This window comes from Pempheris klunzingeri, chromosome 9, assembly GCF_042242105.1.
Source record: "Pempheris klunzingeri isolate RE-2024b chromosome 9, fPemKlu1.hap1, whole genome shotgun sequence".
Classification (NCBI taxonomy): Eukaryota; Metazoa; Chordata; class Actinopteri; order Acropomatiformes; family Pempheridae; genus Pempheris; species Pempheris klunzingeri.
The window spans coordinates 17755740-17769295 of record NC_092020.1 but is presented as its reverse complement, the minus strand read 5'-3'; the positions used below and the strand labels follow the sequence as shown (position 1 = coordinate 17769295).

Here is a 13556-nt window from a genome sequence, read left to right as displayed (position 1 = left end):
GATACAAAAATCTAGCTGCTTGTACAAACATGAGGATTTTTACACGACAGCGCTATCTTTGTAGAGCTGACGCTTTTATTTTGGAAAAACTCCAACTGGAAGTATTATTCTCTTTCCGCTTGCTGAACGGAGGTCGTCGGGAGGGCTGACATTTTGTTAGCTTCTTAGCAAAATAAACTGTCGAGGGCAGTCTCAGAGGCAACTCGGTTGCCATCAGGGTTGCTCTTTATCGCCTGACAGTCCAAGGCTGTAATCATGTGGTATGAAATCCTGCCGGGCGTCGCCATCATGACCGTGTGTCTGATCATTCCCGGCGTCGCCACCTCGCAGGTCCACAGGTTTATTAACAAACGGAAGGTGAGGAGGGAGGCTGGCTGCTAATGTGGCCCCGTCCGAGCTAACAGGGCGAATGTGGATACATGTTGTGTGTCGGTGTTTTTGTTCTCCAAACTACTTGGTTTCAAACTGTTGTTTCCCCGCAGGAGAAGAGAACCGCTCGGGTTCCGTGGCATTGGTATCTGATGCAGAGAGACAAGCGAGTGTCAGGAACAGGAAAACACAATGACTCCAAGGTGAGTGTCCATGCATCGACAGTAAGCACAGCATTTCACCATAAAACTCCTACGCCTTGAATTTTGCATCTTATTCAGAGAAATGCGTGAAGCTTAGCGACTTTTAAACACATTTTCCGATCCTCCAGCTACCTGCGACTCAGCTAGCACGTGTCTTTATTTACAAAACGTCTTTGTTATAAAATTGAGACACCCAAGATATGTGCAGAAACACTCAAATTACCCAAAATATACTCGTTATTTCTAATTAAAATGTAGAAATGGGTAGGTCAACTACCTGTATGTGGCATATTTAGCTCTTGCACCTCACTGGTATCCTGTAACTGTTCTTATTTAGTGTATATTTGCACTCCTTTCCTACTTAGTATGACAACTACTGCACATAAATGAAGCACCATCTCCATCTTATCTTGTCGACACATTATGAAAATCATCAAGCAGTCTTGAGACTAGCTTTAAGTTAATAAGTCTACTGCAGTACTGACTTAAACTTAATAATTTGAGTGCCAGGTGCTGAACATCATTGTATTCATGACCTAAGAAAATATCGATAATACAATAATAAATATTAGGCTGCACGCTGTTTTATGAACATTCCTGCCTCATATAAGAAATATGAAATGCTTTATAAAATGCTCAGTGGTAACTGGGACCAACTAATGCTGATGTACTGTTAGCTCACTGTTCCTTCTGTAAATACAAAATCATGAGATAGAATAATGATTTCCTACAGTTAAACTAATATCCTTAACTCAGCTATCAGATTACAACCTGCCACAAGCCTCTGTGGTAACAAGACAGAATTTAGCAAACATTAATTGATTGGTAAATTAAGAGAATTTCGCATTTTCCTGCACTCTGAAAGAAGATGGGAATGCATTGCTAAATGCTTTTCCCCCCAAACTATTCAATCACATGTAAAGTGACCATTCCAAGTTGCCACTCGTTGTCTGCTCATCCTGAAGGTGGACAGACCTCTGCTGGAAATGACAGGAGGTCAGAAGCTGCAGGAGGGCAGAGAAAACAAACAGTGCCTGGCCCGTGGTCATTTGATGTGTGAAACTTTGTAATCATTAAAAGACTGGAGTTATGATCATCTGTTTTTCCTCTACAGGGACTGGAGAACATCCACTGATGACGAAGAATATGAAGACCCAGATGAGAAGAAAGTTCTTTGTTGTACATCAAAAGATTATATTTAACATTCAGCTGTTTGTTTTGTCTTTTAAGGCAGTTGTCCCCGTTGTCAATTAAACTGTTCCACACTGGAAATCTTTTGGAGACTATTTGGCTCATGTGTTGAGTTTCCAAAGTGACAGACACACATTGGTGTTTTAATCAAATAAATACTTACACCTATTTAACCTGTCGTGGAGCTTCTATTATACAGTCTACAATAAACTTAATGTGTAAGGCATAAAACTCTGAAAACAAAGTTACAAAGAGCTGTCCATTAAAACAGATAATAGAAGTAATAAGATCCATGTCTGATGTGAGACTAGAGCTTGTCCAGGATCACGGTTATAATCATAAAGCTACGTTTCTTCCTTGTGTTTAGCTTAAAGAACTTACGTTTTTCAATTATTGGTGCACTCAATAGTGACCATTAACCAGCTGAAATATTTGCCCAACATATGGCTTGGTTTAGTTTAGAAGATTGCTCCAATTAAGTCGTTTGTCCTTAAATGCTTGAATTTTCAAGTGGTTTTCGTGGTTTGAAACATGAACAGACTTTTTAATTAAGTGCTTGAAATTCTAATAGTAAATCAACATAACTATTAAAAAATTTGACTGAATATTGTTTTTTTAGGTAGAGAAATGAGAAAGTCAGAGAGCCAAATTAGAGTATTTTTAATTACCGCAGCCGTAAAGTACTCGACAGGCTTTAAATTACACCTTGAAAAGTGCTTGAATTTGACAAAATTAAATTCAAACAAAAGATACTGTATGTATATAGTGTAATTATATACGTTTTTTTAAATGTTTCTCTAATCTTTGCTTTTATGAATGACAGGAAATGTTTTTTCTCTTACGGCAACAAGAGTGAATGTTAAAAGAAAAACAAGGAATTTATTATACAAATTTATTAACTGTTCTGATCAGGATTATTCATAAGCATTTACAAGCAAAAGTCAGGGCTGAACCATTGCAAAGGACGACGAGGTCCAGTGAGTAAATAGGATGGAAAATATATAATACAACAGAGCACTTTTCAGACTCTCATTTACACACATTTCTTCACAATTAAAACATTTCATCCTGACTGTACATGACGTTAAAACTGAATGTGGTCATCCTCCCGCAAATAAAACATAATACCTCCAGTCTCGAGACAAAAAGCCAAACTGTCTAATAAAAGAATAATCTGAGTGAAAACTGTAGACGTGAGCGGTTCACTTCTCCTCCTTGCCTTTGGTTTTCCTGTACACCATCTCCCTGAAGCTCGACAGGATCTTGCTCTCCCTCTTCCTCCTCTCCTCCTGGTTGAAGGAGGCCAGAGCTCTCTTTTCATCTGCACTGTAGATCTGGTTTTCCTTTCTCAGACGCACGGCCTCCATACGACGGTGCCTGCAGGGTCACATTTGAAATTCATCACTATCACAGTAATATGAGGGACGAGACAATATAAGCAAAATCAGCACTATTATTTTTTTTAACGTGATTTAACTGATTTCTGCTCTGGAAATGTGGAAACTAGTTCATATTTAATTAGATAATGTGCAAACTTAAACATAACACAAAGAATAACTGTCTTAATACAAGCCATCAGCTGGGGAAGTTTCACAGTGATATGTATTCAGTTTTTTATCCTGTTCACCTGAAGTGTCTCCCTTTAACTGCGATAAAGGAACATTTGTCGGAGCGATTTATTGATCTCACGTCACCCAGAGGAAGACGGTATTCACTGAGGTGGTTACGGCCCCACCTCTAAACATCATCATGTACCTGCTGCCGCTCATCACGTAGCCAGACTTCTCAAAGTTGGCGATCTCGTCGCTGGTGAGACCGATCTCTCCTCTTCTGGGGATACGCTTGCCTGCCTTCACGTACTCCGCCATCGCAGCACCTTCACCCGGCAACAGGGCATGACCGAAACTGGGAGAAGGTAAAAATGCATTTATTATGAATGAGTGGGCGACATTTAACATAAAAATCAAAAAAAGAAATAAAAGGCAATATCTAAATACAGATGATCAGTGTAACACAAAGCTCTGTTACAAAGTGAATGTCAGTAGACTTACTCCAGAGGTCTGTCGTCCTGGGACGTGTGGGTGAGCGGAGCCTCTGGGCCGACCATGTGTTCATCCATGCAGGTTTTCTCCACCCACATCACCCCGTTGGGATCCTCCTCCTCCTCCTCCTCCTCCTCTTCCTCCTCCGACTCTTCACTGCTGGAGTTGCTGGACTCCTTACGGCTCTTCTTCGCCTTCTTCTTCTTGGATTTCTTCGACCTGTTGGGAAACAAGCGATGTTTGTTTAATCAAAACGTCCCTTTTTGGGTGAATGAATCCTGCTTGTAGCTGCACGTCGGCACTTACTTCTTGCTCTTCTTTTTCTTTTTCTTCTTCTTTATTTCTTCTTCTGAAAGATGAACACACTATTTCAGCTTCCTATATCTCTTTCGAAGTCAAATCACCTATTTTATTTATTTATCTAAAAGTGAACTATAGGGTCAGATAGTGATTTATTATATATATTAAAATGTCAAGCAGTTTAAGCACTCTAAAAACACTGCATTAAAATTCAAGAATGTCCAGCACTCGTACGAACTCTGATGTAAACATTATTTGCTGTGATTATGATCGTCTCACCATCTGAATCAGACTCCAGCTCGCTGTCCTCTGAGTGCTTTTTGTTCTTTTTTTTCTTGGATTTCTTCTTCTTCTTTTTCTTCTTCTTCTCCTCTGTGAACAACAGACAGATTTCCTTGTAAATTCAAACGGCTTACAATCATCACCGTAACTTATCCGTGTTCAAGCACTGCGTGGGGCGGGCTGCACCTTCTGAGCTCGACTCTGAACTGCTGTTTTTCTCGTCCTCTTCAACTGGTGTGAATTCATCAGAGCTGGTGGAGACAAATGAAAGACATTAGTACTGGAGGTAAAAAAAAAAACAACAGCATCCTTGTAATAGAGTAGAGACTCAAACTTACTCTGGCTCTTTCACTCTTGGTGAATATCCCCAAACTTCAGGACAACCTAACTCACCGATCCTCTCCCTCTCTTGGAGACGCCTGAGACAGAAAGACACACAGATGCAGCAGTTAAAATGTTAAAATGTTAAACTGTAGGTTAAAATAAATGATGAATTTGAGTTAGGAATGTACCCGATACTGTGACTATTTTAATCCTCGTCAGCAGCAATTTAATACAAACTAACCTGGTACATTTATCAGGAGACTCTGGTTCATGTTGTCTGGTTAACACAGACATTAAAAGATCATCATTTGCCAACGAATTTTAATTCACTGTTTCTCTCTGGTTTTTAAGCATTTGGCAATATCTGACTAAATTTATTCTTGTAGGATTTTGAGAGGAGCTGAATTTATCAAATGTTTCATGTAATCGAGAAGACTGACACAAGGTGTAAATGCACGGCTTATTTTGGCTCTAAACTATCCCCCCCCCCCCAAGTAGAAACACCTTAATAAAAATATTTATTGAAATGATGCATAAATATATTTCAAAAGGCATTTTAGTATTATCAAGCTTAAATATTTGAAAAATTGGAAAATGGTCAAAGATGGCAGAAGATTTGTTTAAAAAGAAATAAAGAAAAGAAACAAAAATATTGTAAGTTAAGGAAGAGTGACAGATTTACTACATATGGAAGCCGATTTCAGCCAATACTGTGAAAACAAAGATCCGGTAAGTCATCATAAGGACTTTCTCGACATAATGACTTAATATCACAAAACAACTACATGAGATTGTAAGTCATTATTTTGAGGACATTTCTTATTATTTTGAGAGAAGCAACTCATTACTTGAGAGTTTGAGATCATTATAATGTCTGGATCCCCCCCCCCCCTCCCCAATCACATTGGAGGAAATGGTCTTCCATAAACTAGAGACTCTGGTTGGTTTGTAAGTAACAGGATAAAACATTTTCAGCAAGAGAATCTCGACTGTGTTTGATAAATTGGAAACAGGATTAATTTATATGGAGAACAGCCATGTTTATTAGATACCTGGCAATAAACGCCTCCTGTCTCTGTCTCTGAGCGTCGTCCCTCTGCTGCTCGTAGTAGTAGTCATCTCTGAAGCTGCCGTGTTTTCCAGGAGCGTCTCGCGGCTCGGACCAGTGGCTGTGGCCGTTGTAGGGATTGTTGTTGTTGTTGTTGTTGTGGCGCTCCCTAGACCTGGATCGGGACCGGGACCTGGACCTGGACCGGCTCCGGCGGGGGCTTCCTATGCGGATCCGCCGGAGGTTTTTCGCCTCTCGGAAGCGGCGCTCCCGCTCCTCTCGTTCCCGCTCCCTGTTGCGGGGCTTCGGGAGTTTGGGCCCGAAGCTGTCCGGAGACAGGCTCCGTTCGCGGCTGTCGCTGCGGGAACGAGTCCGGGGTCTCCGGGCCCGAGGGCTCCGGGGCTCCACGCCGCCGTCAGAGCTCGAGCGATCCGACAGGGGCATATCTGCGTACGGCGTTAGACTGAGTCCGACACCACGGGACACAATAAAAAGAAAAAGTTAGTATTTAGTGGGAAATTAACGGACAAGTTACCACACGCTCACTGTTCCGTATCGTTAATACGCAACAGAAGCGTCTAATAACAGGAAGTCCTGATGTGTCCGTTCTCTAAAAGACACCGGTCTGCCGGACAATGTAAAGCACATAGTTCCGCTTAATCTTTAAATGTGAAATTGTACATCAAACTATAACAACTAAATACAGAGAGAATAAAGAAAGAATCTGATACTTAAATTATTTATTTAGGACCCTGCAAAATGCTAAACATATAATTTAGCAACTAGTTTATCTTGACTGTTAATGGTTGTCACTATTTCATTTATTTGACTGAATAAGTTTAAAATACCATTGACTTTATATCATAACGTTATAATATTACTATCATTTTATCATTATTTTTATTCTTTAATTGCAAGACTGTCTTCGACTACTATGTGATGAAGATAAATAGAAAAAGAAAGGATATAAATAAAGTGGATAAAGCCCTTTATAAACATGTTTTGTAATGTTACTGTAAATTAAAGATGTCTGGTTCAGTGTTTCAGTCTTTACTGAGTCATCCATTTCCAATGCTTGCACACAAATTGCAAACTGATACATGCATGAAGGATGAGTTCAAGAACAAAAGAAAAGAACAGAATCTACCTGATGTATAATTAAAAGTCATTTATAAATGACTCATATATACATTTGATTGATCTCATGCAGGGAGAAGTACAAAGATAGACTGTGTGGGTGAAGAGTCTTAAATATACTGAATTAAGCATGAAACCAAAACAGTAAAAGGTGCAAAATACAATATACACCAATCACTTATAAATAAATTCTCTGAGAAGAAATGGTTACTAAAAAGTGAATAGAGAAGGAGTTGCTCCTTAAATGGCATGTGTCTAAGATGACATTTCTGCACTGAAAAGGTGCAGGTGAGTCGTTTTTCAGCATTTTTGTTTGCATGCCAGTTGTTTGTTTGCCAGTTGATGGTGGTGAATGTGTCCTGTGCAACAGGATTCAAGGATTCAAGGATCCAAAGTGTTTATTATCATATGCACAGTAAGGAAACAGGTTTCCATGTCCAATGAAATTCTTTCATTGCTGTCCGCAATGAATGCCCACATTTAAATATACCAGTTAAAAGATATAAAAATAAATGCAAATACAAATAAATAGGAAAAGGCAGCATGTGAAAAAATAAATATAATAGAAATATAACTGTGCAAGAAATAATATAACTGTGCGAGGAACAGTGGTAACAGTGGGGGAAATTAAATGTATTCTCACTTAATAAATAATAACGAAAACATTAAATTTTCAACGTGCACAATTATCAATATTATAATGCCTTTATCAAACAATATAACATAGTTGTAATGGTAAAAACTCAACTTCCGATTTCAGTTCCGCGCTCACAACCCAACACCGGAACAAAGAAACCATGTGGCTGTGGACTTTTAATTAGTTTGGGACTCTGTGCTGCAGCAGTGGTCCTCGCTGTGAAGTAGCTTGTATGTTTTTTGTAGCAACACCCAAGTGAAGCAAGATGTCTGCGTCTGTTGTTAAACTAAAGAAAGCAGAGCCCGTGAGCAAGCATGTGGAGGAGAAAATAGCAAAGGAGTTGTTTTTCACGGAGCTGAACACGACAGCTACGTGCCTCATCTGCAGGTATAAAGTATTATTTAAGGAATTCAACATGAGGCGGCATTACAACTGCAAACACGCGGAGAAGTATAGTAAATACAATGCCGAGGAGAGGAAGGCCATGTCCGACCAGCTGCATGCAGATTTCAACCGCTCCAAAGGGACCTCAGGAGGCCCTGGATTGAATGGAGACTCTAAACCTGAACAGAAATCCTCAGGTATTTTAATTTGTCTGATGTTTTTGAGATAGTGTAATACTCTGTGCTTTTATTTTGAAGGCGAAACCAATGAACCGGTAGTTATGGTAACGCTAAACCTACAGTCTAGGCGCTAAACGCAACCAGGAAAAACTAAATAATTTTTATCCGAGAAAACGTCAACACTCTATTTTATTAATGTTTACAGTCCAGCGTGGAGTGAACCGGTTATTTCTAAAATGTTTTGTAATGTTATATCGTTTTAAATTTGTTGTTTCATTGCTCCTACACGACGGCGACTCCTTGTGGCTGTTCAATCAATGAGCTGTGGGCAGGTTAGCGCTATCGGCTGGGGAAGCTGTCTGTTGTTAGCCATTGTCTGTAGCCAGCTAAGTTTACTACTACCGTCGGTGGTCCTGCTTAGTCTTGGCAGAAATCACAAGGGTTGCAGGTAAACTGAGCTCGTTTTATGCACAGCCATTTAAAGTGGCAGGATTTCACAGTAGCGTGTGCCCATTGTGTGTGTGTGTGGTTTGTCTGGAGCTAGCATGCTAACAAGATGCTATATGGGAGGCCGCGCTGTCCCCTTTTCATTAAAGAGGAAGCTAGCGTTACCTTTGTTAGCTAGCTAACAACAGCCTGTCAGTATTAACTTAAATACAGCGACAACAGTGATAATACACATATAAAATTAGGCATTGACCCCGTTAAAGTCCAATATACGCTGTTCTTGAGTCTTATAATGTCATGCGAGACTGAAATTTCAGCTAAGTTTCAACTTTGACAAACTACGTTTGACGATAGCTAATGTCAGCTAAGGTATCTTTACTGTTTTTGTTTGCCTAACACAACTATGTCCAACATTTGTTAGCGTGAGTACAAACACTGATGTACACATTCATACTCTCACTGTGTCTGTTTGCATCGTAGACTAAACCTGGGTCAGACTTTTCGAGAGGATGAAATAATGTGTATATAAATTATACATTAGCAATTACACCTCAACAACAGCCAGCTTATTAATATTAGGCACAAGCAGCTTAAGTTAATGCAACCAACAACAGCCCTGCTATAAATCAGGCCATCATGAAGGTTTGAATGATCATTTTTTGTTAAAGCTCTTTTGATTCAACTCTATGGTCATTTTGGAGGCTGTAGTTTAGCAACTAATTTTAACAGAAAAATGTCAAATACGTGTTTGAGATAACTGTGTCATCCTTGCATAGTTTGTCCACCAGTGAACACTGATATTTTTTATTCTCATTCATCAATATTGGCCTAAATATATCTTCTATTGGTCTCAGTATAACGCACAAAGCAACAAGACCTCAAACTACAACCTAAATGACCATTTTCCAGGAGAAACAGACATTGTAAACCTCGTGGATGCAGGACTTATTAGACTGCCAAAGTTTTAGCCAGCTGATACACTGGAAACTGGATATATGTAACCTGCAGTATTGCACAACCCAAAGAAAACAGGTTTTGGAGGCATAAACTTCCTTTAACAAAGTTTATGCATTCTTCACCCATTGCATGCTGACGTGTGTGTGATAATTGATCGTTAGAACTGGAAAAGCAGGATAAATCAGAATTTTAGCTTTTAACAACAATTTCTCCTGTTTTTGCACCATAGTGTAATAAACTGACTTTAGGCATTCAGTAGTGTGATTCTGATTTTTTTTTTTTTTTCTCTCTCTACAGCCATGCCAAGTCTAAAGCTGATATCTGCGACCGACACACAGTATTCAGCGGCTGTGCTGAAGTCAATGAATGAGCAGCGAAATCATGGATTATTTTGTGATGTCACCATTATCATACAGGACAAGAAATTCAGAGCTCACAAAACAATCCTGTCCGCCTCGAGTACATATTTCCACCAGCTCTTCACTGTAGCTGGACAAGTGATTGAGTTAAATTTCATCAGAGCAGAAATCTTTGAGGAGATTCTCAATTACATTTACAGCTCCAAGATTGTCCGTGTTCGCTCTGACATGCTTGAGGAGCTCATAAATGCTGGACAGATACTGGGAGTCAAGTTCATTGCAAACTTGGGGTCACCATTATCACAAGTTAAGGGTCTGCCTGGTCTGTCAAAGGAGACGGAAAACAAAAGTGACACATCCACAGAGATGATGCCCATCATCACAGAGTCTTTCTCAATATCTGCAGAGGAATTCAATCAGACAAGCCGACCTGCAGGTAATGATGGGGACTCGGACAATGACGTCATGTTTGTCTCTCAAACAGATGTTCAAACCAGAGCATCCAGTCAGAAAGACAGCTCTAGTGAGGTCATTGATTTGGATTTAGCTGGTTCCGAAAAAGCAGGATCAAAGAAAAGTGAAGAATCAAATCATGCAGATGCAAAAAATAAAGAGAAAGCCAGAGCCCCGGTGAAAACAAACACTCCAAAGCCTCTCACCATCAGCTGTCCAAACCCCAGTTTGCCCAACAGTAGCCCTCTGCGCAGTCCAGACAGCAGCTCCAATAATTCGTCTTCCCCTGCCAGAGTTTCCTCAGGAAGCGCTCCCACAACACCAGCCAGGTCAAGCACTTTCACCCCTGAGCCCTCGAGTGCCTCTCTGTCCTCTGAAAGCAGTGATATAATGGGAGTCCACAAGAAGCAAGTCTCCACTTCATCTCAGCAAGGGGATTTGAAAATAAGGCTCATGGATGTGACAGACAGCCCTGCAAATCAAACTAACATTCCTAAATCAGCTGTGGCAGCAAAAAAGACAGTGACACTCAATACGACCACAGAGATTGATTCAATTTCATCAGGCTGTAAAGTGTATGCCAATATTGGCGAAAATACTTACGACATTGTCCCAGTGAAGGAAGATCCAGACGAGGGAGGCTCCAAAGCCAATAAAGGGAAGAGGGCATTAATGGCAACGCCTTTGAAACCCTTAGATAAAGCACCCACATCACCGAAAACCAGCCCAAACAAGAAGAGGACCAAAACGGAGCTTGAAGATCACTACGAGCTGATCATGGATGGAAAGACTTTCTATGTGTGCATCGTCTGCAAGCGTCCCTACGTCTGCCTAACGAGTCTCCGCCGTCACTTCAACACCCATTCGTGGGAAAAGAAGTACCCGTGTCGCTACTGTAACAAGGTCTTTGCTCTGGCCGAGTATAGAACTAAACATGAAATCCACCACACAGGAGAGAGGAGGTACCAGTGTTTGTTGTGCAATGAAATGTTCATGAACTATCAGGTGCTGTCCACCCACTGCAAGCAGGTCCACAACCAGGACCCCAGTGGGAGGAAAGAGAAAGATGACGCTGACAACAACTTGTACCGACTGCTGCCATGCAAAACGGTGCAGATGAAGCCGTACTCGTGGACTACTGACGGGCAGGGGGTCCCTGTCATGTCTGAGGACGGCAGCGTACATCACATAACCAGCGTCGATGAGGACGTCCACTCTTCCACCCAGAGCAGGATGTTGAACTGGGACGACATCTTTGTTGAGCCTGATGCCAATTTGCCGGCTGCCCGACCGACGCCATCCGTGAACAGTCCTCCTCAGGGAGCCACAGAGTTTGACTTTGTTATACCAGAGACCTACTGAGCAATGCTGGACGCTCCATTATCTGTGCCTTTTAGGTGCCCCCCGCCCTTATTTCCTCTTTGGTTCCATGTCAACAATATTCTTCTGTAATTTTTAATAGTGTCAGTGTAAGGTACGGTCACATTAGTCGTTCTGTTTAATGAAATTAGTGGTGTGATGATGCATGCTAGAATAATGTCAGAGCCAGCTGGAGATTGCACCGAAACAGGAAATGAATGCTTTTTATTTTCAATCAAAGTGGAAGTGAGATGGACGTAATGTGACCGTAGCTTTTACTCATATTACTCTGCTTGTGTAATAGCCTTGATCTTTTGTATCATTGAAATAAATAATAATCACATTAGCAAACAAACACAGAAGTGGTTCACACACAGTGAAATCCTAAAGAAAATAGATTGAGTGATGAAATGTCCATGCAAGAATCAAGAAGTGCCCTAGAAAAATAAGGGGTGGTTTAGGCAAAACTCAGTCGCTGTAATAAAAAGGCAAATAGTCATGTACGTTTAAATTTTCACTGTATGACAAGTTATAGCTGTCATGGTGCGGACTACTGTTCATGTCGGATTTCCTTTTAGTCTTCATGTTCTGTAAGAGCCAGAAGATTTCAGCTAAAGGATCTGAAGCACACAGCAGTGAAGTGACATGTCTGAATGGCGTTTGCTGTTGTTTCAGCCAACGCTTTTTACTTTGAGGCCATGTTGCCTAAATAAAATGATGACAAACACTCCGCTGAGCTCCATTTTATTAAATGGAAATGGGGTTACCTATTTAAGAATGTTTAAGAATTTATTTTGTGTGTAATCAGGTGACCTTTTTTGTCTTCGGCCAGGTTATTTATACTTTTATTCCATCAAGAGAATTGTGTAGGATGTGACAGGATGTGTCCCTTAATGAAATAAAACAAGGTTGCTTGAATTTTAAATCCATCAGTCATGAAATTCAGCCTGTTTTTGAGGATCAGATGGAAATTTAATTTTTAACAGAGACGAGTCTATGGACTGATTATTCCTGGTTTCCATTTGATACCATTTTAAGCCCAATTCTGTACAAAAGAATGTTAACTATGACCTGAAATATATTTTTTCATCATGTGATTAATGGTGATCCCACATCTGGGTTTTGTGGCAGGGAAGATGTACATGGTTATTTAATTTTTTAGTGGCTGGAAAAACATTTATACCGTATATATATTTTTTGTTCATTAAACACCCTCTGTTTTATTTTGATACACCTGTACATTTTTATTTCATAGTATTGCCATGTTCTTTTTTTAATGTCAAAATCTGCCTCGCCTAGGCTAGAGATTTTGCATACAAATGTGATGATGGGACTGACATAAACTGAGGATTATTTCAGTCCATACATAGAGCACTTAACGTTGGATCAGGCAGAAAGTTTTGTTTTGTACTTTTTCACTCTGTTTTCCATTGTGTCAAAATGTAGTGATGGGTCAGAATGAGTAAAACAAAGTAGTACTAACATGGGAATCTATTCTACTTCATGTCCTTCAATAAAATCATGCAGGTTTTGTATTTTAATTAACAGAATAACATTGGTATGTGATGTACAGTGTACATTTGTGTTGATTTTTTTACTGTTTCAGATGTATTTATTAGGTTTATAGCGGTAGACTAAATGAAAGTTATTAAATACTTGGTTCTGTTGTACAAAATGTCCCTTTTCTGTCAATTAGCAACGAGAGTTCAATAACGGAAAATAAATTATTCTTTTACTATTTTAACTCAATTGTCTTGCACTACCAACATGTAAACATTTGCTATTCTATTTACTGTGTTGTGCCATTGTGATGTAGTCTGGGGATCACTCAAGTCAGACGAATTCATCCTCTGGGAACCATGAAAGTCGACATGACAATCCACTT

The 13556-nt window shown here is 40.0% G+C and overlaps 3 protein-coding genes across 3 annotated transcripts; 2 read left to right on the top strand and 1 right to left on the bottom strand.

The window, feature by feature from the left end:
- Positions 1-127: 127 nt before the first annotated feature.
- On the top strand, positions 128-1848 carry ndufa1 (NADH:ubiquinone oxidoreductase subunit A1). The gene is made up of 3 exons (XM_070837016.1): positions 128-357; positions 483-572; positions 1687-1848. Exons 1-3 carry the CDS (start codon positions 256-258, stop codon positions 1705-1707), a joined length of 213 nt encoding a protein of 70 aa, XP_070693117.1. The 5' UTR covers positions 128-255; the 3' UTR covers positions 1708-1848.
- A 793-nt stretch (positions 1849-2641) lies between these two features.
- nkap (NFKB activating protein) lies at positions 2642-6363 on the bottom strand. The gene is made up of 8 exons (XM_070836691.1): positions 5764-6363; positions 4726-4806; positions 4574-4638; positions 4385-4477; positions 4112-4154; positions 3815-4024; positions 3519-3668; positions 2642-3140 (listed from the first exon to the last, which is right to left on the bottom strand). Exons 1-8 carry the CDS (start codon positions 6201-6203, stop codon positions 2966-2968), a joined length of 1257 nt encoding a protein of 418 aa, XP_070692792.1. The 5' UTR covers positions 6204-6363; the 3' UTR covers positions 2642-2965.
- Positions 6364-8430: 2067 nt separating this feature from the next.
- On the top strand, positions 8431-13533 carry zbtb33 (zinc finger and BTB domain containing 33). The gene is made up of 2 exons (XM_070836569.1): positions 8431-8544; positions 9798-13533. The coding sequence occupies exon 2, from the start codon at positions 9800-9802 to the stop codon at positions 11672-11674; it is 1875 nt and encodes a 624-aa protein (XP_070692670.1). The 5' UTR covers positions 8431-8544; positions 9798-9799; the 3' UTR covers positions 11675-13533.
- Positions 13534-13556: the final 23 nt, after the last annotated feature.

Bases quoted from the DNA above. Each gene is read 5' to 3' on its own strand.
- ndufa1 (XM_070837016.1), top strand. From the start codon at position 256: ATGTGGTATGAAATCCTGCCGGGCGTCGCCATCATGACCGTGTGTCTG. The intron at 358-482 runs GTGAGGAGGGAG...GTTTCCCCGCAG, and splicing joins GGTTTATTAACAAACGGAAG to GAGAAGAGAACCGCTCGGGT. The intron at 573-1,686 runs GTGAGTGTCCAT...TTTCCTCTACAG, and splicing joins GAAAACACAATGACTCCAAG to GGACTGGAGAACATCCACTG.
- nkap (XM_070836691.1), bottom strand. From the start codon at position 6,203: ATGCCCCTGTCGGATCGCTCGAGCTCTGACGGCGGCGTGGAGCCCCGG. The intron at 4,639-4,725 runs GTAAGTTTGAGT...TGTCTCCACCAG, and splicing joins CCAAGAGTGAAAGAGCCAGA to CTCTGATGAATTCACACCAG. The intron at 4,478-4,573 runs GTGCAGCCCGCC...TGTTGTTCACAG, and splicing joins TTCAGAGTCGAGCTCAGAAG to AGGAGAAGAAGAAGAAAAAG.
- zbtb33 (XM_070836569.1), top strand. From the start codon at position 9,800: ATGCCAAGTCTAAAGCTGATATCTGCGACCGACACACAGTATTCAGCG.